The 24,946-nt window shown below is 37.7% G+C and overlaps 1 protein-coding gene across 6 annotated transcripts in view; it reads left to right on the top strand.

Annotated features, from left to right (window-relative positions):
- Positions 1-19,197, top strand: part of LOC124383976 (lethal(3)malignant brain tumor-like protein 4) — a 71,409-nt gene extending 52,212 nt beyond the window's left edge. For all 6 annotated transcript variants that reach the window (XM_046846399.1, XM_046846401.1, XM_046846402.1 and 3 more), the window contains 3 exons: positions 12,911-13,080; positions 16,903-16,965; positions 17,640-19,197. In XM_046846399.1, coding sequence (XP_046702355.1) covers positions 12,911-13,080; positions 16,903-16,965; positions 17,640-17,795 — 389 coding nt within the window. In that variant the 3' untranslated portion in view covers positions 17,796-19,197. The remainder of the gene's footprint in view (positions 1-12,910; positions 13,081-16,902; positions 16,966-17,639) is intronic.
- The last annotated feature ends 5,749 nt before the right edge of the window (positions 19,198-24,946 follow it).

Genomic DNA, 24,946 nt, shown 5'->3' with positions numbered 1-24,946 from the left:
CGGCTCCAGACTGCCAGGTTGGAGGCAAAGAACATTGGCACCCAAGCTAATAATATTCCAGTGTACCTTCTATAATGCACCTAGAGTTCATTATTAATTACAATGAAATGTTATAACTTTAGGTACTGTAGTTTTTCTGTCAGAGGAGCAAAACCTTTGTCTATAATGGATTATGGAGTTGGAATAATGGCGTGTCAGATGTCATTCTAGCCCAGAAAAGCTGCAGTAGAAAATGAAATGCCTCCTCCACTGTGTGACATGGAAGAGCCATCGCCGCATTGTCACCTACTGTCTCAGCCACCATCACCTGAAGCCCACAATCTGCTCACTTCCACCCTCTTATTCTCTTTCATCCTATCCTGTGTCCCTGTCTTCCTCTTTCTATTCATTTTCACTTATACACCTCCTCCTTTCTCTGGCTGACTCACTTATTCTTGTTCCCTCATTTTGTGCTTCTTTTACTAGTTTTCTAGATATTATTTTATACACTTGGTTATCTCTTATGCTCTATCTCCCATCATAATATATATATATATATATATATATATCTCTTATGCTCTATTTATCTCCCATCAGTTTTAGTTTTAAGAAATTTTTTTCCCTCTCAAACACTGCTGTCCCACCGTCATATTTATACCACATAAAAGCGCTTAGGCAACCCAAGAGATTTTGCTTCCTCTCTTCTTCTGCTATTTACCCATTATATGGGTGTGAATCACACAGGGCAGAAACTCGCCATTTTCCCATCACATTTCATGTGATCATTGTAGTGCTGTGCCCAGTTTACTGTCCTTTGTCCTTCTGGGGCAGAGGCATACAACTTCTAAATCCCTTCTGTTGCTATGGCAGCAGCTTCCATGCCAACTGGTGATGGATGGAGGGTGTAGCCATGCCGAGCTCGTCCTTTCCACCCAGGGGTCAGTACAGCTCACTGAGCACCACAGCCACCCACTGGGCCTCGACAATGAAGCCATACTCGTCTCTCTCACATTTATGAAAACACGCAGCACCCCATTTTAGACTTTGGTGGTTAGTTTGAATTAACAGGTGCCAGGATTAAATTTAGCTTAATCCATGTTTTATGTCCTCTTCCTCTTTCAGACCTTTTTGTTGAACAGCATTTGCATTTTTTTTCCCTTCTGCATGTGGTTTGTTTTCTCTCAGCCAACATATTGAAGGTTTAAAAGCATATTTTAATGACATTCGTTGTGTTTTTACTGCATGAGGAAATGTGGCTTCTTCACATATTCCTGGTTCCTCCTGGTTTCCTTTTTCACCCTATATTCATTCTGTATTAAATTCATGTCAGTGCATTGGATTTTGTATATTTTTTTAGTACCTGCCTAGTAACAAACACTACACATGCTATACAGTAGCGGTGTAACGGTACATGTATTCATACCGAAGATTTTCGGAACATGTGTACCGAATGCAAACCTTTTTACGTGCGGAACATAGTTTCAATCTGAGTTTCCCTCAGGAAATTAAGTGGCGGACCGCAAGTTTGTTTAGTCTCTGCCTCGCAATCTTAGCGCATTTTTTCATTATTAAACTTGAGAACATACACAACAATGCCAGGGATATAAAAAAAAAGAACTAGAATTAGTGAAGTGTTACTGTGGCTGCTCGCTCCGTCCCGGAAATAAGATTTGTTTTGTGCAGGCATGAAAATGTTAAAGAATCCTTAGCGCTATCGCTAGCCGTTAACCCGGAAGTGGTTACTAGTCACTAGTCAATCCAATTTAACCCATTTTGTGCCCAGACGAGTGTTTCAATTCAATTCAATTCAATTCATTTTTATTTGTATAGCGCTTTTAACAATGAACATTGTCTCAAAGCAGCTTTACACAGATAATGTGGTGATTAAATGTAAATATGTTCTTTGTAAGTATGTTTGTCCCCGATGAGCAACTGTGGCAAGGAAAAACTCCCCGAGATGGCAAAGGAAGAAACCTTGAGAGGAACCAGACTCAAGAGGGAACCCATCCTCATCTGGGTTGCACCAAATGTCCATTTGAAGCATATATGCAAAGTTGCGGGGTACAGTGATGATGATCAGAAGCAAACTGCACTCCCGAGTCAGTGCAGCAGACCACCGACACCAACTACAGTCCAATCTGTCCTCAAAAGCACCCGTTCTACTCCGGAATTATATGGAACCACCCAAGGTGTTGATGAGAGACCGTCCCGAGCTGCACAGAAGTGTGAAGATCCATGGAGGGGAGAGGGGCAGGAACAGTGGTCACTGGAGCCTTAGGAGCATGTTTAACTCGACCGAAAGAGAGAGAGAGAGAGAGAGAGAGAGAGAGAGAGGGTGACGGGAAGAGAAGGATATGGATTATTAAGTGTAACTATTGGTGTTTGAATGAGTAGAAGCTGTAAAAGGGTCGTGTTCATGTTAATGAACTTGGTCATTGTTTGTAAGCTTCATATCTGAGCACTCACATGAGCTGGAGCATGAAAATAAAGACCACATAGGTTATTTTGTTGCTTCTTGTGGGAGCTCAGGCTCTATGCACACCTCAGGTCTGAACCATATGTCCAGTTAAGCTTCTAGCTTTCTTGAGTAAATATTAAAATATTATTAAAAAATATTAAATATTAAAATATTGAAATATTTACATCTGCTCATATATAACTGTAATATTGTAGGTTGGAGTAAAAATAATGCTAAATTAACACCCATCTATAAACTTACAGGGATGCCTAGAATTTCATTTGACTTTACCTGGAATGAAGTGGCACAGGAAGTATTTTTTTATATTAACAGATATTATTATATATAGTGTGTTAGAAAGGTGAAGAAGAGTGCAGGCAGGGTGGAGTGGGTGGAGAAGAGTGGCAGGAGTGATTTGTAATAGAAGAGTATCTGCGAGAGTAAGGGGGAAAGTTTATAGGACTGTGGTGAGACCTGCGATGTTGTATGGTTTAGAGACAGTGGCATTGAGTAAAAGACAGGAGGCGGAGCTGGAGGTAGCAGAGCTGAAGATTTTCATTGGGAGTGACGACAATGGACAGGATTAGAAACGAGTTTACGGTATTGTATATTTTATATAAACCGTTTGCTACAGTGTCTTAGGAGTACAATCACCATGAACAATTTTACACTCGATTCCCCGTCAGTAAACAGCAGATAAACCTCAACAGTAATGGAACTATAATGAATGGATGTTCAGTGCCAGCCAGATGAGGATGGATTCCCTGTCGAGTCTTGTTCCTGTCAAGGTTTCCTGCCATCTCTTTTTCCTTGCAATTGTCACCACTCACTTATGTGACATCTGTTTGCCAGTTTTTTTGTATTACTTTTCTTTTCTTTTTTTGTGCTCTGTTGTAATAGTTGAAAAAAAGGATATCTGTAAATCTATTCAAAAGTGCACGTTCCGATGTACTGTCATAGCAGACAGACATTTTTGTAATGCTAGGATAGAAAGTGAGAGCTAATGATCATTGAATACGTTTGAAAAATTTTGTCATTACGTCAATAAATGTTAAATAACTGCAAAGTGAATAACAAGGGATGAGGATTTCATGTAATGTGATTTTATGTGTGTTCATGCGATTTCCTTTGTTATAACGGAATACCGAGGTCGTTTAAATCTCGCCTTGAGGACTGGGACGTGAAATGTTTTTGTCCTTGTCATCTCCTGTTCATCATAGTCTAACAGTAACCACAGTGGACATGAACTATAGCCTTAGCTGGTAGGCTGAAAACCTTGAAATCCTTGACATTTCTCATTGATTTTGCTCTCCATGCTTCACATACATATTGAGCAAACTGACTCTGCACTGCTTTACCAAGCTCAAGCTCCATGATGAAGGCTGTCAGGGTTTTGAAGTGCAAAGTAGTATAAGTCAAAGTATATGTTAACTTGAATTAAGATTACTGTACCTCATGCTGTCAAGTTGTAGTCCGTTTAAAAGGTCTGCTTTGAAGCAATAATCTTGTGTAATAGATTTTTCATCATAACACCATTTTGTATGATTTTATTTTATTGCCCTGTAGAAGATTTCGCTTAAGCGAGCAAAACACAAATCTCTTTATTAAGTTATAGAGTATACCTAATAGGCATGAACTTTAAAACTTTAGATTGTATTTTCAAAAATGCCACGGTGTGCATGTAGCAAAATATACAGTCCTTGTGTCCTTTTCTGTTTATGTAATTAAAAAGGATTTCCGTAGGCTGTACTGGCAGAAGTGGCAGGAAAGTCCAAGCCTGCTGAAAGCACCTCTTTGTTGATGCAACCACCTTAAAATGGTCTGTTTAATTAGAGATACATTTTCTGGTTTTATATTATCAATAATTGTTGCCTTTTCAGAAGCGACTCATATTGCTTGCATAAATATTTTTATTTTTGTCAGTCATTCATTGTGTCTTTCTCAATATTCATCTCTTTACACCCACACTGAGCACAGACCATTTTTGTGTTATTTAATAAGAAACCGTAGTTTACTTTTTAATGTCCATTTTTATTTATTTTTTATACATCCATTTAGTTCAAATTAAAGTACAGTAATCCCCAGTCTATCGCGGGTTACTTTCCAAAACCGCCCGCGATAAACTAAAAACCGTGATAAACGAATGCCACCCCAAACATGCTATTTTATGTATGCAGTACTGTGCTATATCAACATTTTACTTAATTTTATAATTAATCATTATATTCCTATTAATAAATTTCATTTTTTCAACATAAAAACAATTCCCTATATGTTTTTTGGTCTATCGTGCTATCCGCAAGAGACCGGAAAAATCTAAATTAATTACTTATGTGGCAAATGTTATTCCGCGATAAACCGAGGGCACGAGATTCCAACCACAGTAAAGCGGGGGATTACTGTATTTTGTCATGCTAATAAAAAAAAATCATAGTTGAGAAAATCTCCAAGATAATGAAATGGAAGTGCATATTCTGTGTGTGTATACTTGTGGTGTGACCTCCCAAACTCTTTTGGCCTTTAGTATTGACCATTTCTGCAGTTATTTGATGCTTCAGCATTGTTTGTATACAACTGTTATATATAATTGGTTTATGGTTCTAGTGGTAACACAAGCAGACTGGAAAATTGGCCTGTTTATTGTGCTATGGTGCTACAGTCTATTAGAGCATGTAAATGGCATTTTTAGTTGATAAACCAGCTGTTATATTTCTTAACTATATAATTGTGTGTGTGTGTGTGTGTGTGTGTGTGTGTGTGTGTGTGTGTGTGTGTGTGTGTGTGTGTGTGTATGTATGTGTGTGTATGTGTATATGTATGTATGTATGTTATAAAATATGTATTCAATGGGTATGCACACAGAACATGTGATATAGTTTTGAATCTATGGTGCTGTAATTGACTATTGTATTGATCTGTTTATACATTAACATTGGTATACACATTGGTATAATTGCTTGATGATGTGTTCATTATTAAACACTTTAATCCCTGCATTAAAAGCAGAACACGTCATTCATGCATCCAGTTCTGTCTTTTTGGAGGAAATGTGCCTCATATAGTCTTCAAATATGTTGACTGAATACTGTTTACACACCATAGTATCGGATTGCACTTAAATGTGACCCATCGGTGTTAAGGTTTTGGGGCCAGTTTATTAAATGCTCGTGAGGATTCGGGTTAGTGCTTAGGCAGTATTTTCATTGTTCATTGACTTGGGAAGCCTCCAAGGCTCACTGCAGAAGTGCACACTACAATCCTGGCTGCCCTTCTGGTTAGATCTTGAGAGGGGGAGGGGTGCACAGGCACAGAGCAAAAGAAGAGAAAAAGAAACTGGAAGAGAGAAAACCCTGGAACAAACGAGCAAACAGCATGTGCTTTTTATCTGCATACACACCTGCGCTGTGTGCATCACATAGCCAAGCAAATTGTTTTCTGCTTTTCCATTAGTCATCCAATGCATTTTGTGCTTCTAGTCTCGTATTTGTATGGCTTGAATAATTTACTGGTTTAAATTGCTTAGAAGTATCATGAATAGCACTTGGCCTACAGTCCATATTCTGACGCTTTAACAATTGTTTTTACCATCCACTCTTCACCCATCATTTACATTAGTGCAATTAGCATAAGTGGTTCAATGTTTTTTTTTTTTTTTTTAAGGATTTATGTCGAATTATATCTCGCAGATCAGATTCAGGGGAATGGATTCAAACCAGAACAAGGTCAAGTGAGGACAAGAGTCTGAAATAGTTCTTTCTCGACTACTTCCTTCCTGTTTAAAGCTGTTTATTTTGACCGTATTTTAAGCATAAAGGTAGTAAAGCAAATTATTAAACTTGATGGTGATTGAGGAATCCCCATCAACTTCTAATTGTTAATACATGCTACACGATACACCTACAATTTCTTCTCTTAGTAAGTAGGTAAGTCACTGGATTGCAACCATTGTAGCATAACACAGAACAAAGCAGGCATGTTCTGGGTGCTCTTTATGATACAGGGCTTATTATTCACAGTCCTCTCTTGTGCAGTCTTAGGATGACTTTAATCTGTCTTGACATATTGTCTGATTCTGTCCTGTTTGCCAAATAGACCTACAAGGAGCATGTGGCACAACAAATTATAAGCAGGTGCTTAAGTGATGATGATCTTTCTGACTATCACCATGGCAATGGTTTCTGTGACAGGATAAGCATGACAGTGTGTGGCTTTCTTTTTTCCTCTTTGATCAACACTGATTCCAAAAAAAAGTACAAACACGCCGATATATGAACAGGATAGTCCCTTTGAAAAGAAGCAGCCATGCACCACTCTTAACCTGCTGTATGGTATGAAGATAAAACCATTAATACATGGTTTATTTTAGATTATACCACAGCAATGCTGATTGGTCAGAAGTTATTTGATTTACAGCCCAAATCAGACATAGCAAAGAGCATGTTTTAGACACAATGAAAACAGTTTAATGTTATTCAGAGTAGTGCTTATACAGTATGTATTTGAGGGAGTGACTTTAGATTATAGCTGCAACACTGTCTGCAAAAAGGCTTGTGGACTTCTAGCTATAGGGTTTGTATGTGAATTTTGGGCATCCCATTTGATCCTCATTTGCTGTTATATAAACCTCCACTCTTGTGGCCAGACGCTCCACTGGACACTCTGGAGGTGGGAGATTAGTGGGTAAAGCATTGGACTTTGGATCGGAAGGTCACAATTAAAAAATTGTATGTAGGGAGTATGAATTTATTTGAGATTTTACAATCACTCAGCAATTATAAGTATACAGTTTACACAACGATTGACTTCTGGTCTGATGATCACCACTATCCGAGAAGTGTCAGCAAACCAAAATTTCCATCTTGTCTATCAGGGTGTGTGACTGTGATGCATCCACGTACAAAGGCCATGATAAAGTCACCTGACCGCTCATGTTGCGTTCGTATTGTTGAAATTAAATGATCAGTATTTACCTCATGTTCCTACACAGCAGCATGCTTTTCATAGTGAGCACACTCTCTGTAAGTGTCTCTAATCTTCTGACAGACAGAGCCACTAGCATGCCAACACACATTCTCTGTGTACTCACACCCTGTTGGAGCCTGGACCCACTGCAGACACACACCCTCACACAATCTCCCTCTGGAGAGCGCTTCCTGATGAGTCACGCTTTCTCTGGCTGTTCGCTCAGAAGACTGTTTCTGAGGGACCTTAGTGTCAGTAACCCAGGCTGTCTCCCAGCCGACCAAGTTCCACTCTCGCTTTGAGTCTCCTGTCAGCAGCCTTGTTAGCGCTTCTGCCATTCGCACTAATGAAGAGGTGCAGCAAAAACTGCTGGAGGTGGTGTGATTCAGGGCATAACCCCTTTGCCGACCTGTTTGCCTCAGCGCCATCTTTGGCTAGTCACTGCAGATTTGCAGAATCGAACATCCAGGACTTCGCGACGAAAAAGAAACCAAACGGGCGCTAAAAAGCTTTATTTGGATTTCATTGGTGCAGAAAAGTGCAGAAAATATATTTTATTGATTGGCATTAAGCTTATTTTAAACCCTATCTAATGGGTTCTGTATGTACAGTAGAGAAATTGCTTTGAAGTGCGTTTTTGCACCAGCTTAGACTATATTTGTGCTGCACAAATCATTTAGGCTTGATCCTGAAGTGATAAATCAGCTTATGAATGTAGTCATTATGTTATTTGTAATGGCTTTTCATAATGCAAGTTAATCACTCAGGATTATACACGTGTCTGAGATATTTGTCCTTGTCACTTCATTTTAAATAAAATACACGTCTGTGGCAGGAGTTTATTTTTTTAAGCATCTTAAAGACTATTTATAAGTAGGTTGTAGAAACTTGGGAGCAGAGCAGCAGTGTTTGTATTAGAGGCCAGGGTAATCTCCAAAAATGTAAAATAAATCCTAACAAGAAAACTACCAAGAACCACTGTGTGGCAGTCACAGGTTTTTTTGTTGTTGTTGTTTGTTTGCTTTGTAGAAAGAAACAAGCTTAGCCATTTAAAGGTGCAGTCTGTAATGCAAAAAGTTTGTATTTATTTTTTAATTTATTTAACCTACATTTTGAAATGCATAAACCAAAGTTAATGGTGTTACGTAATGTGCTTGTCTCTTTATCTGGTTCTCCATGCTGAAAAGAGCAGCGGTGTGGAGAGCGGAGTGAGCAAACATTGCACCATCATCCTTTTTCTCTCTGCTAAATGAAGTAACATGCGTCAGAGAATGTGCTCTCGGTTCAAATCTTTTAGGTCAAATAAATGCAAAATGTAAGAAGCAGTGGGACTGTGGAAGCCTTTCATTGTTCTCACTGCATCACTCTCTCTGCTTACTCCTTTGTTCCTCTCTTCCTCATCCTTATCCTTACACGCTCTCTCTCTTTATCTCTCTCTCTCTCCCGCTCTCTCTCCCCCTCTGTCCCTCTCCCTGTACAGACCCTATTTTTTTCTTTTTTTTTCTTTCTTCCAAACAAATGTCCAAAATTGCATTTAAATATTGACTAAGGCTTATGCATGTAAACAGTGTAGACATGTGTAGAGTGGATTCTGTGTTATGTTGCTTAAGAACATGTGGCTTTTATGGCTAGAATGAGAAAAATCAGCTTGAATAGCGTTAGCTGTCTAATACCTGTAGCTGATACCTATACAGTATATTTGGTTTTGAGTGGCATTGAATTCTTGTAGTGTGGTCCTTATTCAGACGCTCCTTGCATAGTGTAGAGTCTCCATCTAAACATGCTTATAAAACATTCATCTTTTGCATCCTAATGTCTAATTTTATTATTCACCAACATTGAGTCAGGGCTGTTAGATCCAAATGTCCAGAGCTGATCCCAAGTGTTTGGAGCAATTTAGAAAAGCATTTCCATGTCTCTCAGTAGGCTAAATGAGGGAAACCATGCAAACTCCCCACATGAGGAAAACCTGTAGAAAGCGTTAACAGCTGTTCCTAATGGCTTTCATAAATCAGTTCAAATCCTGCACAATTAAATCCCTAACAGTGGCACAGTTCATTTCGAGAGCCAATACATGTTTAAAAGGAGCCATTGTGGATTAAGCGTTATTGCTAGTGTAAGCGACATGAGGACATGCCTCAGTTTTGCACGAAGCCTCATCTGCATTATCTGTGGTTTTAGTGTTTGCTTGGATGCGAGTGTGGAGCCATTAGCTGTCTTCTAACAGGAGGAAGTACGCAGTGTTTGACTGGCATGAGTAGTAAAGGGTGGGAAAAGTGTTTGCATTTTTCTAAGAGGCGTTGCATTGTGTTTTGCAAGAATCTGCCGGGAAAACCAAAAATTGTCATGTTGTGACAAGTAAAAAAAAAAAAACTTTTGAAATAGAATCCTGGTATGTGTGAACAGAGTAATCTTTGGATTATTTACACTGGAGACATACTGAAGGCTAATACATGTTGAATGTATATACTTTGATTTTTATATTTTTCTTCGCACATTTCATCCACCTTGTTTATACAGAACCAGGTTTATTGGTCAAGAGTGTTGATACAAGTTTCTTTCCAGCTGTTTGGTTTAAAAAGTACAGACATAAATAACACTATACATTTAGCTAATTATAACATTATATCTTTAGCAGTAGCGCGCATCGCTTAATATGTCAAGTCATACAGCTCTCCTATAGAGAACACGTTTTCCTGCATCTACACCAATCCTGTTTCCTTTGGCTGAGTCACTCTGATTTCTGTGAGAACGGGCCACTTGGGATCTCTTTTCGTGAGAGGAAAAATCACCCGGAGACCAATGTATTAGCAACTCTCACAAAGATGTCCCCAAAGGGAAGAAATATCTGATAGTTGACATTGTGGGGACACATGACGGGTCGACATGAAGCAAACTGCTTTTCCCAACACTGCTCTCTGGGTCGTGGACACGACATGCTGTTTCTCACGTCAATCACTGTGCCACTGGCCAAACTGTGATAGCTTTTTCTGTGATAGATTGCATTTTTCTTAGTGTCAAATACTAGGGGAGAGCTGGTAATAGCAGGGAGTGGATATTTGCAGGTGAGAAATTTGAGGAGAAAATATATCTTTTTATGTTACTGAGGTTAAGTGAATTCAGGTGTAGTTATGTTATAATAATTAGCTTCATTAATAAATATATGAATAGAAGATCCTCACAAGGGCAGTTAGGTGTGTGTGTGTGTGTGTGTGTGTGTGTGTGTGTGTGTGTGTGTGTGTGTGTGTGTGTGTCCTCAAGCCACAGATGATGAAGTGTGATTGCAAGTTGGCTCTAAAATGGTAGCATATGTCTTGTGTGTCACTGAGAGCTGGTTGAATGTGATGCATGTGCATTATTTGCATTAGGGTGTGAAGCTGGCTGTGTAATATTTCTTGGATTTTCATGGGGGATAAAAATCCAGTTTGTAATGCAAATTTTATTCCAAAACTCCTCGGACGTGTCAAAATCCTCTAATTCTCTGTAATATTAAATAAGTTGCTTACTTGTGTATGAGCTACCCATTAAAACATAACACTCAACTAAATAATTTGAGAGAAAAAACCCTGTAATTTGTGTTTACATGTCTTGCATGCACACAGCATTACAAATTCAGCAGTGAAATATTGATTAAAGTCTGATCAAAGATGCTAGGGCTGATGGTGGTAATAAAAAAAATAAACTGTCCGCTGTCTGTACCGTGTATCTTGCACTAAGCTGTATTTTTTAAACCTTAGAAGCTAAAAATATGAACATAATGAAAACAGTAAACTGGTACATTGCTTTTTTTCCCCCAATTCGGTCTGATGTTTCTGAAGGTTAAATTAAAATTTTCATCTGGAAATTTGGTGAGCCTCTCAGGAAGGACAGCTTTGTACAGATAGGTGAGACAGTTTCCTGTCCATGGCTTATTTTTAACTCATGACCAGACCACTTAAGGCTGATTTAGTGCGACTGCGATATTCTAGAGAGATTGTCCTTGTTTGCTTATGTCTACACCTACAGGACCTGTAATTGTGCTTTAATGACTACATGAAAATATTGTGTTGCTGTTCTCTGCATTTGTGTTTGTTTGTTTGTTTGTTTGTGTTAAAACTCTGTGTAAGTTTGACCATAGATGACTACTAGAGTAGTGCTGGTTCAATCCATGTCTTGGTTTTCTGTGTATTTGTCTTCACCTGCTTTCACCTGCTCACATGACTAGTCTGGACTTCTGGTGTATGATTATAGAAAACCACTGTTAGGAATACTATAAAGTTCTTCCACCCTAAGCTGTATATAGCGAATGTAATACTGATTAATACTGAGAGAAAAAAATCGTTGAAACCCCCAGCAGTCATACATGACCATTCATGAAGTTTTATATTGGAGGAAATGTAAACATTAATGATTCATAAATAAAACATGTTTGTTTCATTTCAATTTTAAATGTAAATTTAGACTTTACTATTGTTCAAACGAAGCCTGTAAAGTGCTAATTCAATGGAATTGCAGAGCTAAATCTCTGAAATGTAATAAGCAGTGCACTCATGCTCCGAGGTATGAAGTAGGTTTGTCCTTTACATGGTGGAAAAAGAGAATAGAGGCAAGTGCATGCTAATTAAATTTTATGTGACAAATTTGCTGTAGTTATATCGTACCTGGTACAACGTTTAAAAGAATATAATAACTCGTTTTATGAGGCATGCAGTCTTTTGGTGACTATTAGAGCTTTTATGATCTTCACCCATGAGAATGGTAAATTTATGATGATCCTTTTGCAAACAGACTGTTTGTATTGTAGATTTGTTGAAGGAATGAACGTCTTACTTAGAAGTGTTATTTTATTCCTAATATTCTGCCACCTTCTTTTATGTTCATGAGTTTTGTAGCTATTTATCAAGCACTGAATAACTACTCAGCATTACCTTAGAAAGGCAAAAGAACGCTTCACCAAGTCACTTAATGCTTCCATCCTGTCTACACAGATGAATCAAAATAAGCAATCTCATTATATTTAATCATTCATCAGTGTCTCACACTTTCGCTCATCAATGTGACTGATGGAAAGAACACTGATAAACTGAGTTTGTAATTGTTCTTTCTATGTATTGCTTTATTATCCCTCTTTTTTGGCCTATAAATGATCTACTAAATGAGAATACATGAGCATCCCCAAATTCATTAGTTTGCAACCTGATCATGTTCAGTTGGATTTATTTAGCATCCTCTAAAGCATCTTAAGGAAACCACACAGACCAACTAGTGGTGTTAGTTTTCTGTCTTTCATTTAAGCAGCACAAGATGCAGTCTGACGAGCACGGCAACATGCATTTCACTGGCATTACTGGAGCTATAAATCATTTTCAGCTCCAATGTTTTGTTCCGCATATGCTCAGCAGATGTATGTGTACAGCTGATGCACGCTATCTCTGACTGTGCGCCTGTGTGTGTATGTGTGTGTGTGTGTGTGTGTGTGTGTGTGTGTGTGTGTGTGTGTGTGTGTGTGTGTGTGTGTGTGTGTGTGTGCAGAGAAAAATGTGGACAGTCTCCAGCAGGCCCTGCATCAGTCAGTCTTCCTGTCAGCCATGTCTGCTCAGCCTGGTCGTGACTTGCCACTATGCTGGGAGCAGCACTGTAAGCTCCTTCCCGGTGTGGCCGGGGTGCAGGCAAGTCGTGTCGCCCACTGGACCGTTGAGGAGGTAAGAACACCATAAGCACTTTGTATTTAAAATGCATTTGACTTTATTTTTCACTATTTTCTAAAAACAAAAATAACATTTATTAATTTTTAAATTGCTAATAAGATGTCAACACACTGCTCCATGGAAAAGAAATTTACCCAGGCATTTAGACTCACATCGTAACAGAGTATTGAGTCAACTGGTTTCGGTTCCATACAGGAAACCATGTTAAACATCTTATCCGGGTTATTCTCACACACACACACACACACACACACACACACACACACACACAAGCGTCAGGTATTGTCGGTAAATATGTCAGGAATAAAAGGAATAAAGGAATGCTGTTACACCAAAGGGAAAAAAGCCAGGGTGATGTAATGAAATTACGGTTACCACATTGTCAGTTATATTGTTTTGTTTTTTTGTTTTTTTAGAACAGCACATACTGCACAATTGGTGCGTTTATTTTTGTCGTTGTCATTTTTAACTACTTTACAAACATTAGTTTTTTTATTAGTTTTAGATTACCGAGACATCCGTCATACAAGTCCCTCTGAATTGGCTGTTACTGTCAAATGATCAGAGCTAAAAAATGTATTTTCTTTAACTTATATTTCTTTCATGTTTTGTAATATTTCTTCAGCCTGCTAATGAACCCTGTCTCGAATTATAATTCTGTTTAATAAAATCGGCCGAGTGAATAAGTAACGTAGGTGTAAAACACCTGCAACTCTTACACCACTTGGTGGTTGCTTTGTCTTATCTACTTCTTTTTACAGGACTTCTTTTTAAAATCGCAGGTTATAAAACTATCATAAAGCCACAACATTCTGTCCCCAGAATCACCTTGAACAACAAAAAACAGCAATAGCAATGTAATGAGTTTATCACTAAATTTATGACTATGTTTAGCAGGCTAGCTTTTATTCCCTTTCAGATTGCCCTTTGGCATGTTACATGGCTTTGGTTTTCCAAACCCTTTTTACATACATACATACATACATACATACATACATACATATAGTACATATATAAATTTATTTTTCTTCCATCTTTTTCTTTTCAGCTCTGTGTAGTAATCTCCCATTTAGACATGTTCTGCTCTTGGTTTGTAGGCGTTGTTTAGAATAAAAATGCCATGCACACCATCTGCTTAGGGAAACCACTACCAAGTCCATATTTAGCCAACAGTGATGATTGTTTTTTTGAGTGTTGATTCTCTTGTTCTTCAGCTGCACATGCACAAAATGTTGAACCCACTAGAGATTCGGATGCACCTGTAGAAAAAAACATCGCACAATGACTCTTTAGTATCAGTCTGTCTATTTCAACTGTTTGGCACAAGACAGCATTCAGTAAAGTGGAAAGGATGACAGTTATTTGTGATAGAAACTGAAGATTCCTTACTGAATTTGTTTGTTATGTCAGTGAGCCGGGCAAGATGATAAATATCGACTATGTTGAAACAGAAGCTGTGCAAACACATCAGGTCCTCAAACATATCTGGTCTTTCCTATAAGAAAGGATGGTCAGCATCTGTCACAACCATGTCGTTTTTTTTCATTATCTGACCTGCCAATCACTCGAATGTACACCAGAATGCAACAAAATAAATTTTTCATTGATAAATATAGTAGTCGAGCAAGTCAGACTTTGAGTCCACTTTTTTATATTAACTGGCACATTCTGGAAGCCTTGCCCTTAACATATTACGTCTCAAGCTCAAGGTGTCTTAAGATGCAGTGTTGCAGCTTCTTCACTTTCTGTCCATGTAAATGTGATGGAATGTTTTGAGTTTACTGAAAATAGCAATATATATTTTTTATATAAAAATTCTGAACCTACATTCATTGTGATTTCTGATTCGGATTCACAGTCAGAAAATAATCTAATTTAAAACTCGTGTCCTCATTTTGCACATACATTTACACAAACTCTGGAGGAGGATATTAATCTTTTTATTATTTTATTTTTTATCCAAGCTAGTAAACCTAGTTGGAGTCACAATTGACATCTGTGTAAATGCTCCTGCGAACAATTACTCAAGGTTTAATAAATGCACATTGGCACATCATATGTGTAATACAAACATCATAAGTCATTAAATGTGGAATAGTTATTCTGAACTGCTTACTATTAAGACACGATGTAGCCTGATTAATGATGAGAACAATTTCTGCACACTTAAACAAATCTCTCGTTGCTTTTGTTGTCCTCTGGGCTGTAGAGCTGAATCCACATTTGGATTTGCGCAACATCCTTTATTTCCTGTTGAGATGTACAGTACAGTTTCAGCTTTCCTGTGGCTTTGCAGCTAGAGGTAGATGCTTTAATTAGCATTTCTGTATAAGTAGCCCAGTGAATATCTGCAAGAATTCTGCAACTGTATTGACACCCTGATGTTCACTTTTAGTACATCAGGTTCAATTATACTGTATTTGGCAGCAGCTACGGTACTTAATACATCAGACATCCAATCTTGTAAATGTTGCTGCAATCATAGGAAATAGAAAACTCTTTCATCTTTGAGAGATACTTCTAGGAATCTATTGGGAGAGGATCTTCTTGGGAAAAAAATAAGTCTGCATTTCAGTTATGATGAATGTTAGATATCTTTGATGTTTCAGTTTTTACAGTACCTCCCTAGTAGCATGTAGATTATATATGGCAAGTACAATAACCTTCTTCACTATTCTCATTAGACCTTGTATGAATTTTAATAAAAGCACATGAATGGAGCTATTCACTGACCGCCTCAAAAACCCCATCAGGGTTCATTAGCCGGCTACACATACATCTTCATTATCAAAACTAACTCAACCTGTGCTGCCAGACCTACATCCTAATGCGCCTTGTGATTAATAATGAGCAGAAATGAATTGCACTTCTCCTGATAAAAATAACTCAATTTTCTGTCCTGAGTAGTGAGCCTTTCTCCAGCGTTCTAGCTGCTATGTCAAAACAATAAACCCATTTTGTGAGTTAAAGAGATGATCTTTTTGTCGTTTATAATGAAGGTCAGCCGGTGTATGGTTGACGTTCCTGAAATGAATCTTTCCGTTGAAGGAGGGTTCAGAGAGAAGTCCAGGCACTTTGCCAGGCTCTGCAGTAGTTTCTGCTCTGCACAGAGGATCCATTTCCCCCGTAATCTCATTATAAACTCTGCCTGAAAGTTTCTGCGCTTCTAATTTCTTTGAACAGTAGTTTTAATTTGCACTGTTCCCCAGCCAATCAGCACCACAAGTGGTTTGCATGGGTTGTTGGCTCTTTTGGAATAACAGATTTTGAGATGCTCATGTACAGATTGAGTTCATTGATTAGGACCTGAGGCAGAACTGTGCTGAAATGAGAATCATGTTTACACAACCTTCCAGACATTTTAGAATTTTCCTACATTTTTTGAGATCAACTTTTCTGTTCAGTCAGCATATTTGAAGGTGTTAAGGTTTGTCAATTCTGCATTCACGTCTGCTTTCATATGACTTTTTTTTTTTCCCTTCATCTTAATCCCCTTTTTTACTTTCAGTCCACATTGCTCTATTTTCTCTCTCTTGCCGTCGGCTTTCCGTCCCACTAATTGCTTTTTCCTGTTTCTCTGTTGCTTCTAAGCCTCCAAACGTCCGGATGTTCAAACATCGCTGACTGTACTTTTAGCTTTGCTGAGGAAAGTTTCTCAACTGCGCATTTTGTCTAAAGTTATCATGAAGCTCTGGGTTTCAGGCCCCACCACTCAATTGTATACTTTTTGTTTGTAAATTGCTCCTGAAGGTTGAACAGTAGGCTGTGGAACTATAAATCTGACTGCACAATGTGTCTGGGTGAATTTGTGTCTAGGTTGCTGACTTCATCCACTCTCTCCCAGGCTGTGAGGAACAAGCCAAGCAGTTTAGAGAGGAGGTGAGTGAAAGTGACATGACTTCAACTTTGCCTTTATTCTCTTTTTTAGAATGGCCTTCATTCCTAATTACAGATGTTTGATTTACTACCTCTGGACTACACCTTATGCTTTGAATTGGTTAGAATTGCAGGGTTTTAATTGTCTAATGATATAGTCTTATACATTGTACTTATACAGATGTATTCCATCTGTTAGGGAACTCTGTGTTCAGTAGGTACTCTTACAGGAGCTAGCAGAGAGAAGCTAGCCTTTTGCCACTCCACACTTACATCGAGTGTAAATCTCTTAAGGACGAAAGAAAGAATGTTATTTTTATGGCTACTATTAGTCTAGGCTGTGTTGAATGAAAGAAAAATGCAGACAATTTGAATAAGAGCTGTAACTATTAGTATGCAGGGGATGGTTTTGTTTAGCAAAGGCGACATAAGACCTGTGTCTCCTTTGCAATGCAGACTTTTTTGTCTTCACTGATCAAAAAATATTTATATTATGTAATCAGGAGGTTCTAATTATTCATGCAATGTGCTCAGGCGATATGCATCTGCTTTCTGTAAAATAAACAGAGAAGCAGTGTTGTGCGTCTGTGAAGGAGAAAAGTACAAAGGAGAGACATGGTGTTTCTCGTGGTGTTTACAGGCAAAATAACCCGTTCTACTGCTTGTTCTCCTGCTAGCAAATCGACGGCAAGGCGTTCCTCCTCCTCACACAGCGGGACATTGTGAAGATCATGAGTGTTAAGCTTGGCCCTGCTCTCAAAATCTACAATTCCATCCTTATGTTCAAGCACGCTGAAGACAGCCAATCGGCAAGCAGCGACACCAATACATGAAGCCCAGCCTCATCCCCACTCCATCCTCTTACAAGCTTATGTGAATTTAGATGTGTACTGTTTCGATGCATTCCAACTTCCAGTTCCTTTCTTAGACTTAGAGCTATCTATAAAGACTGTCTCTTCAGGTTTGATTTCCTCAGACCTCTGACTTTCAGGTTCTAGTGTCTGTCCTGTTTGCTGACTTTCAAACCTGCCTTTAAATGTTTCCACATGGCATAAAAGTTTAACTAAGCCATGTTCCAGTACAGTATCCTCATAGGCCTTACCCTTCTCCCTGTTCCTAAATAGCTTTCCCCTGAATTTATATATAAAAAAAAACGAACTGACAATCAGCCACACAAATATGAAACAGCATAGCCGAGTTCGGCGACAGGGTTTTTTTTGGTGAAGGTGCTATTTAATACAACCCACTAACAGCCATTGATATGTAGGTTTCAATAATCATGTCTAGTGATTTAAAACCTGGGACACAGGCCCTTTGTGCTTATTTTACTATCTATTTTGTATAGATGATATCAATTTTTTCCTGCTGATTCACGACCTTTATTTATTGTGCAAGGACAATTGTGCAAAGTTGAAGGAAAAATTAATATATTGTATATTATGAATTTAAAAATGCCAAAAGGAATTTTTTTTGTTTGGTTTTGTTTTCCTAGATTTGAAAATGTTTTTTTTTTTTTTTGTGATGTATTGCACATTATCCTGATACATTGAGCGGTTATTTTAAACCTTTCGGATGCTTGTGCAAATGAATCTAAATTACTATTAAGTTTTAATTTAAAGTAGCGACAATACTTTGAGTGTCATTTCTGTATTAAGTGCATTCATGCTCTCATTAAAAAAACAACCTTATTAGGCTTTAATTTAATTCAGCTTTAATTATATTTTCCACTTCTTCAAACCTTTTATAAACTTGTAAAGATCAAATCAGGGAGATTTTCTGGTAACTAAAAGCCTCTTCCAAAGCACACCCATAGAAGAGAAAACAAACAAACAAAAAAACAGATCATGTTCACTATACATTTTGAATTGAGTAGAAATTAAGGTATAAATTGCATCTTACTGAGTTCTGTTCAGGTGTTCAGTGCAGTGTAATTGTTTCCTGTCTTTTTCATGCGTTCATTGTCTTCTATTTACTTTGGGCCAGCTCAGCTGCAGAACACCAGGTTTATTGCTCCTATACAATATTTTCTCAAGACTGCTGTTGACTGGTGCAACCCTACAGTAAACTGGTTCCATCTCCAGCCTCCATGAACCAATTGCATCTGATTCAAGTTTGAAATGTACTGTAAATATTTCTTAATAACATTTCTTACAATGAAGTTCCTCTTTCTACAACAACGTACATTCACAAGTGCACAACCCAAATAAACGACAGATTTCCTGTTGTCTCTCTCTAGTACTTTATCTCTCTCTTTGTATATGTATTTATCACTACAGAACCTTACATTTGTTCACAAGTTTGGCGCTGTTAGAAAACAGATGTTTTCTGCTCTAATCTCTGAGCTTGGGTTGAACGTTCACTCCTAAAGCAAGGCCTTTATTCTTTTTTCCCCCTTTTGAGTAGTAATTACTGAAAGTCGTGCTCTGGGGGTGGGGGTGGGGAGGAGACCATCAGTTGAGCACTTTTCGACATATCCTGCATGCGATACCATCTTGTATACTGAGTCATTTCAGTCTTAACAGGCTTTGAAGTAAAATCAGCACAGCTGGATGCTTTACATACAAAGCCAAACACTAACAGGAGGAAAGATTATACATTACGAAGTGCTCAGGGTTTTATTTTTTCTGCAGTGGTTAAAGAGTGTTGAGTTGCAGTGTGTGTGTGTGTGTGTGTGTGTGTGTATGTGTGTGTGTAAAAATCATTCATAAACTGTAGTCAGTAGGCCATAAGGACAGCTTTGGTACGATCTAAGAGAACGTAACATTCTGCTTGACTCCATAATTGTGCTGTGTATTAAGAGTCAATATTGCACAGTCTAGAATTGTCTATATTCAATCCACCAACATGAATGATTTCCACAATTTGATTTCTGTGTATATGGATATTTGGTATCATGGACAGCATAGGAAAGCAGGGAGGTGGGGAAAAATTCTGAAAATCAAATCAACTAGTATCCAAAAATATTCAGAATAAGATTCAATATTGTGTGGGAAAAATACTTTCAGAATGGTTCCTGATTCCTATATTCACCAATAAATGTAAAAACAAGAAAAGGAAAAGTTTTTCAGGGGAAAAAAAAACATTTACAGGAATTAAGCTCTGCAAGCATGTGATTAGATTTCTGTGTACGGTACAGCCTTTCCTCAGAACATTATAATGCATTAGAGCTGAAACGGATATGGCACAATGATGGCTAATAGCACATAGAAAAAAACACATAGTGCAAGTGTCAGATTCCAGTTTTTCTCTTTTTTTTTGTCCTTTCCTTGTTTTTTCCCCCACAAAGTTTCTTCAAATTTATTTCAGCATATGAACGAATGTAGAACAGCTTCCCTGCATGTAATCACACCACCTGGAGTCACTTTAGAACTACACAGAGTTTACATGGACAGGTTTTCTCTTTGAAATCAGATTCATTGGTCATCAGAAAAAAATTACTATAAGCTACTAAAAATGCAGAGGATCTGTGTTATATTATCATCTGCAAGATTTACAGTGCATCCGGAAAGGATTCGTCGGCGCATTTTATGTTACAGCCTTCTTCCAAAATTATTTCAAAAACCATATTTTCCTCAAAACTCTATATATATTTGCAGCATAAGTATTCACAGCCTTTTGCCATGACACTCAAAATTGAGCTTGGGTGCATCCCGTTTTCACTGATCATCCTTGAGATCTTTTACAGCTTGGAGTCCATCATTCATCTTTTCATTATGGGGTATTGTTTGTAGAATCTTTTAGGAAAATAATGCATTTAATCTATTTTGTAATAAGGCTGTGAACACTTTCCGCATGCACTGTGTTTCTATTCAGTTTAAAAGACTAGCAACTTGGATTCAGGTATAAATATTATGCTTATTATTTTTAGCTTGGTTATTTCTAGCTCTGCCTTACTATTAAAACATTAAGGGGGACCTTTCAGTAGTTGCATTAGCTCATCTAAATTGCCCTGTAGGTGTGAATGTGTGTATGCATGGTGCACTGCGATACACTGTGTGTGTTCCCAACAAACACTCATATTTAAGCTCTGGATCCAGCACAACCTCAACCCATATTTCTTCTTCTTCTTCTTTCGGGGTCCTCTACATCTGCCTCTTTAAATTCAACTACCTGCATGTCTGCCCACCACATCCATAAACCTCCTCCTCGTCCTTCCTCTTTTTCTTTTTCCTGGTGGCTCCATCCTTAACATTCTCCTACTGATATACCCCATGTCCCTCCTCTGCACATGTCCAAACCCATATATAATGAGATGAATTTTGTACATTTTTCTGTGAAAAAGCTAATTTTTCCTCATAAAAATGCAGCAACCCAAAAATTAACACCACTTATTTGAGTTGCATATCGAATGAACCTGGACCATTAATCCAAACCTGATTGTCCCATGGGGTCTTAGTGTCCCCTTGATGTTTTAATCAGTGCTTATGCATTCTGGCTGGTATGTACACTGTGATTGCATGCATACGTCTGGGAACACACAAGTGGTCATTTAGGCTCAATAAATCCTTTAGCTGCAGTGAGAAACCGGATGCATTTATCAGCCATTGCTCCTCAGAGACAACACTCTAACTGATGAGATTCATTTGAATGCTGACTGTTGAGGAGGCAGAGTAGGAAGGATGAGAACGATGAGTGGTCCAACTGTTCCAGTAGTGTGCTGTGTCCTCCAGCAAAATGGGCTGCAGCAGTCAGACTGTACGGGAAGCATCTCTTTAATAAAAGCACACACAGTGTTGAACTTTTGTTTTTATTAGTTTAGATGCTAAATATGGTCTTAGACTAGAAGCTAAATCCTATGAAATATGAGAATTTTAATGCTTTCTTAAACACTAATTCGGTTATTGATTTAACACAAAAAAGCTGAATAGCTTTTAACTTTAGAATGTATTATAATAATTCATTGGGACGTCTCATTTTATTAAAAATGTCAGCAACATAATAATTGTAATAGTGTACAAATAGTGCGCAGAAGGCCAGGGATCCTGATTAATGTCCAACAGTTACTGAAAATGAAACCCATTCTGAACACTGGTGAGTTTAATAATGAACATGTACTTATATTACTTTAATTTTAATAAGCAAGTTGCATTCAAACAAATTCTGATCATTTCCTCAGACTTTCCATTAATGATCATATATTTTGTGAAAAATTACTTTAAAAAAAAAATCTGATTTTAAATATAGTCTTGATGTATCTACATTAACGAGGGTGTTTTTCTATATTTGAGAATGAACAAATCACGCTCCAAATAAATCTTTTGCAGATTCTCCACACCAAAATAAGTAAGAGATGTATTTGTTTTGCAGAGTAGCTCATAGACATGGCATGGGAATGTGTTAAATTTAGGGATGAGTACATTTTCCTCTGTTTCTTGCTTAATATAAACATTGAATGAAGCTCTTGCTCTGTAACTGTTTCATTTGATGCATTGTGCTGCATGCTTAAGATTGGCTGAAAACAAAAAATATATGAACTAGCATGTGTATTAGTGTTCCTATTAAAATTGATGCAAGGTATTTATAAAGCCTGGGTGACACACCAGACCAGAACAGAACTTAATCCGATGCCAAACCCCTACTGGCATGTTTGCATGTGGGAAATAGAACATACATAAAAACCACACACAGTCTGCTTAGTTCAGGATCGAATCAGTGATGCATTTAAAGAATCCTGCAAACTAAGGGCTTCTTACTCACAGCATATCCACAGCATACATGATTCAAACAGTGTAATCATTTTGGGTGGTATAGCGGTACAGAATCTGACCGCATTTCTCTGTCTGTATGAAATTTTACATTTGTGTCTGTCTGGGTTCCAAATGAGTTTTCTGATTTCTTCCTACCTCCTGAAAACATGCAGGTATATGCTGAATTACTCCTAGGTTTTAATGAGAGTGTGTATATGTGTGTGCACACATGATGCCCTTTTGCATTGGCCTGGCATTCTGCCCAGTGTTCTGGGATATGATACAAATCCCTTGTAACCCTCACTAGGATAAAGAGGTCACTGAAAATGAGATATTGAGGAATTAAGTAAAAAAAGGAATAATCTTACTCTTTTCCGTAAGCCACTTAACAAATTGGGATTTAATTATGTTCCAATTATTCTGTCAGAGTCTTGCACTCAATCAGTTCATCACTTAAATGAAGCATTTGATTAATTTGTTTTAATAGCATGCTAAATGCATAAGAGTTGTCATGTAATTCATTACAAAATGCTCCATGTCACATTGATTATGTGTGGTGTGAACCAGACTTGTTTTTTATGAATGTTCTTCAGCCATATTGCTAGAAATTATGCAATATACAGTAATGTTGAAATGATCAATTTTCTAAATAATGATATATATATATATATATATATATATATATATATATATATATATATATATATATATATATGTATATATATATATATATATATATATATATGTATAGTAATAATGTGTTAATTTGGTTGCATTGTTATGACAGATAAACTATATGATCAAACGTACATGGACACCTGTCAAACACACTTATATATCAGCCTTCCCTGAACTTTTACCAAAAACATGGATGCACAGGATTGTGTAAAATGTCTTTGCTTGCTGTAGTGTTACAGTTTCTCTTCACTGGACCTAAGAAGCATAAAACTGTTCCAGGTCTGTGCATGAAAGAAGCTCCATAAAAACATGGTTTGACAGAGTTAGTCTGAAAAAAAACTCAAGTATTCTTCATCGAACTCTGACCTCAACTTAACCAAACACCTTCTCAGAGCCTGACCTGACATCATAGCCCGTGATCATCTCAGTCACACTCCAAAAGCCATGTGGAAAACCCTTTCTAGATGAGTGTCAAGTTTTTATAGCAGCAAAAAAAATGATGTGGATCTGTATACAGTATCAAATCCTGAACACTGGCTTTGTTCTGCACTCTGTACAAACTGATTTGTCATCCCTCACTTCAGAACGAACCTTTCAAAGAAATGTCACACAGTTTTACATGTCATTTACATTACAGCATAACCTGATATCTGTAATAACGTAGATTCTGTTATGTTCCACTGTGTTCTGTTTTACAGTTTAGAAAACCACAATATCTTTGCATTGCTCTCATGAGTAAATGATCTGTTTTGATTTGTTTATTAAACCTATGTGGATGAATTTATTTGAAACACTATAGATGTGTGACCTGCTTTGGTCTTCCATTACACAAAGTACTTCCCTGATGCTTTTATGTGTAAAATACCTGCTGGCCTTTTCTAAAAGCTCACTGTATTAATCAGTCTCTCTCTCGCTCTCTCTCTCTCTCTCTCTAGTTATATATCTACCTTCTCTCTCTCTCTCTCTTTCTCTCTCTCTCATTATATATCTACTTTCTCTCTCTCTCTCTCTCTCTCTCTCTCTCTCTCTATATATCTACCTTCTCTCTCGCTCTCTCTCTCTTTCTCTCTCTCTCTCTCTCTCTCTCTCTCTAGTTATATATCTACCTTCTTTCTCTCTCTCTCTTGTCTCTCTCTCATTATATATCTACTTTCTCTCTCTCTCTAGTTATATATCTACCTCTCTCTCTCTCTCTTTCTCTCTCTCTAGTTATATATCTACCTTCTTTCTCTCTCTCTTTGTCTCTCTCGTTATATATCTACTCTCTCTCTCTCTCTTTCTCTCTCTCTCTCTCTCTCTCTCTTTTGTTATATATCTACCTTCTCTCTCTCTCTCTCTCTCTCTCTCTCTATCTATCTATCCAACTATCTCTCTCTCTCTCTCTCTCTCTCTCTCTCTCTCTCTCTCTCTCTCTCTCTCTATTTACCTTCCCTCTCTCTCTCTCTCTATCTATCTATCTATCTATCTATCTATCTCTCTCTCTCTATCTATCTATCTATCTATCTATCTCTCTCTCTCTCTCTCTCTCTCTCTCTCTCTCTCTCTCTCTCTCTTTACCACCCCCCGCTCTCTCTCTTTCTCGCTCTCTCTCTCCGAATACGGCGGTATCATAGCAACAA

This window comes from Silurus meridionalis, chromosome 4 (genome assembly GCF_014805685.1).
Source record: "Silurus meridionalis isolate SWU-2019-XX chromosome 4, ASM1480568v1, whole genome shotgun sequence".
Taxonomy (NCBI): domain Eukaryota; kingdom Metazoa; phylum Chordata; class Actinopteri; order Siluriformes; family Siluridae; genus Silurus; species Silurus meridionalis.
Note: the sequence above shows the minus strand (reverse complement) of the source record. Positions and strands in the feature narration are given on the sequence as shown.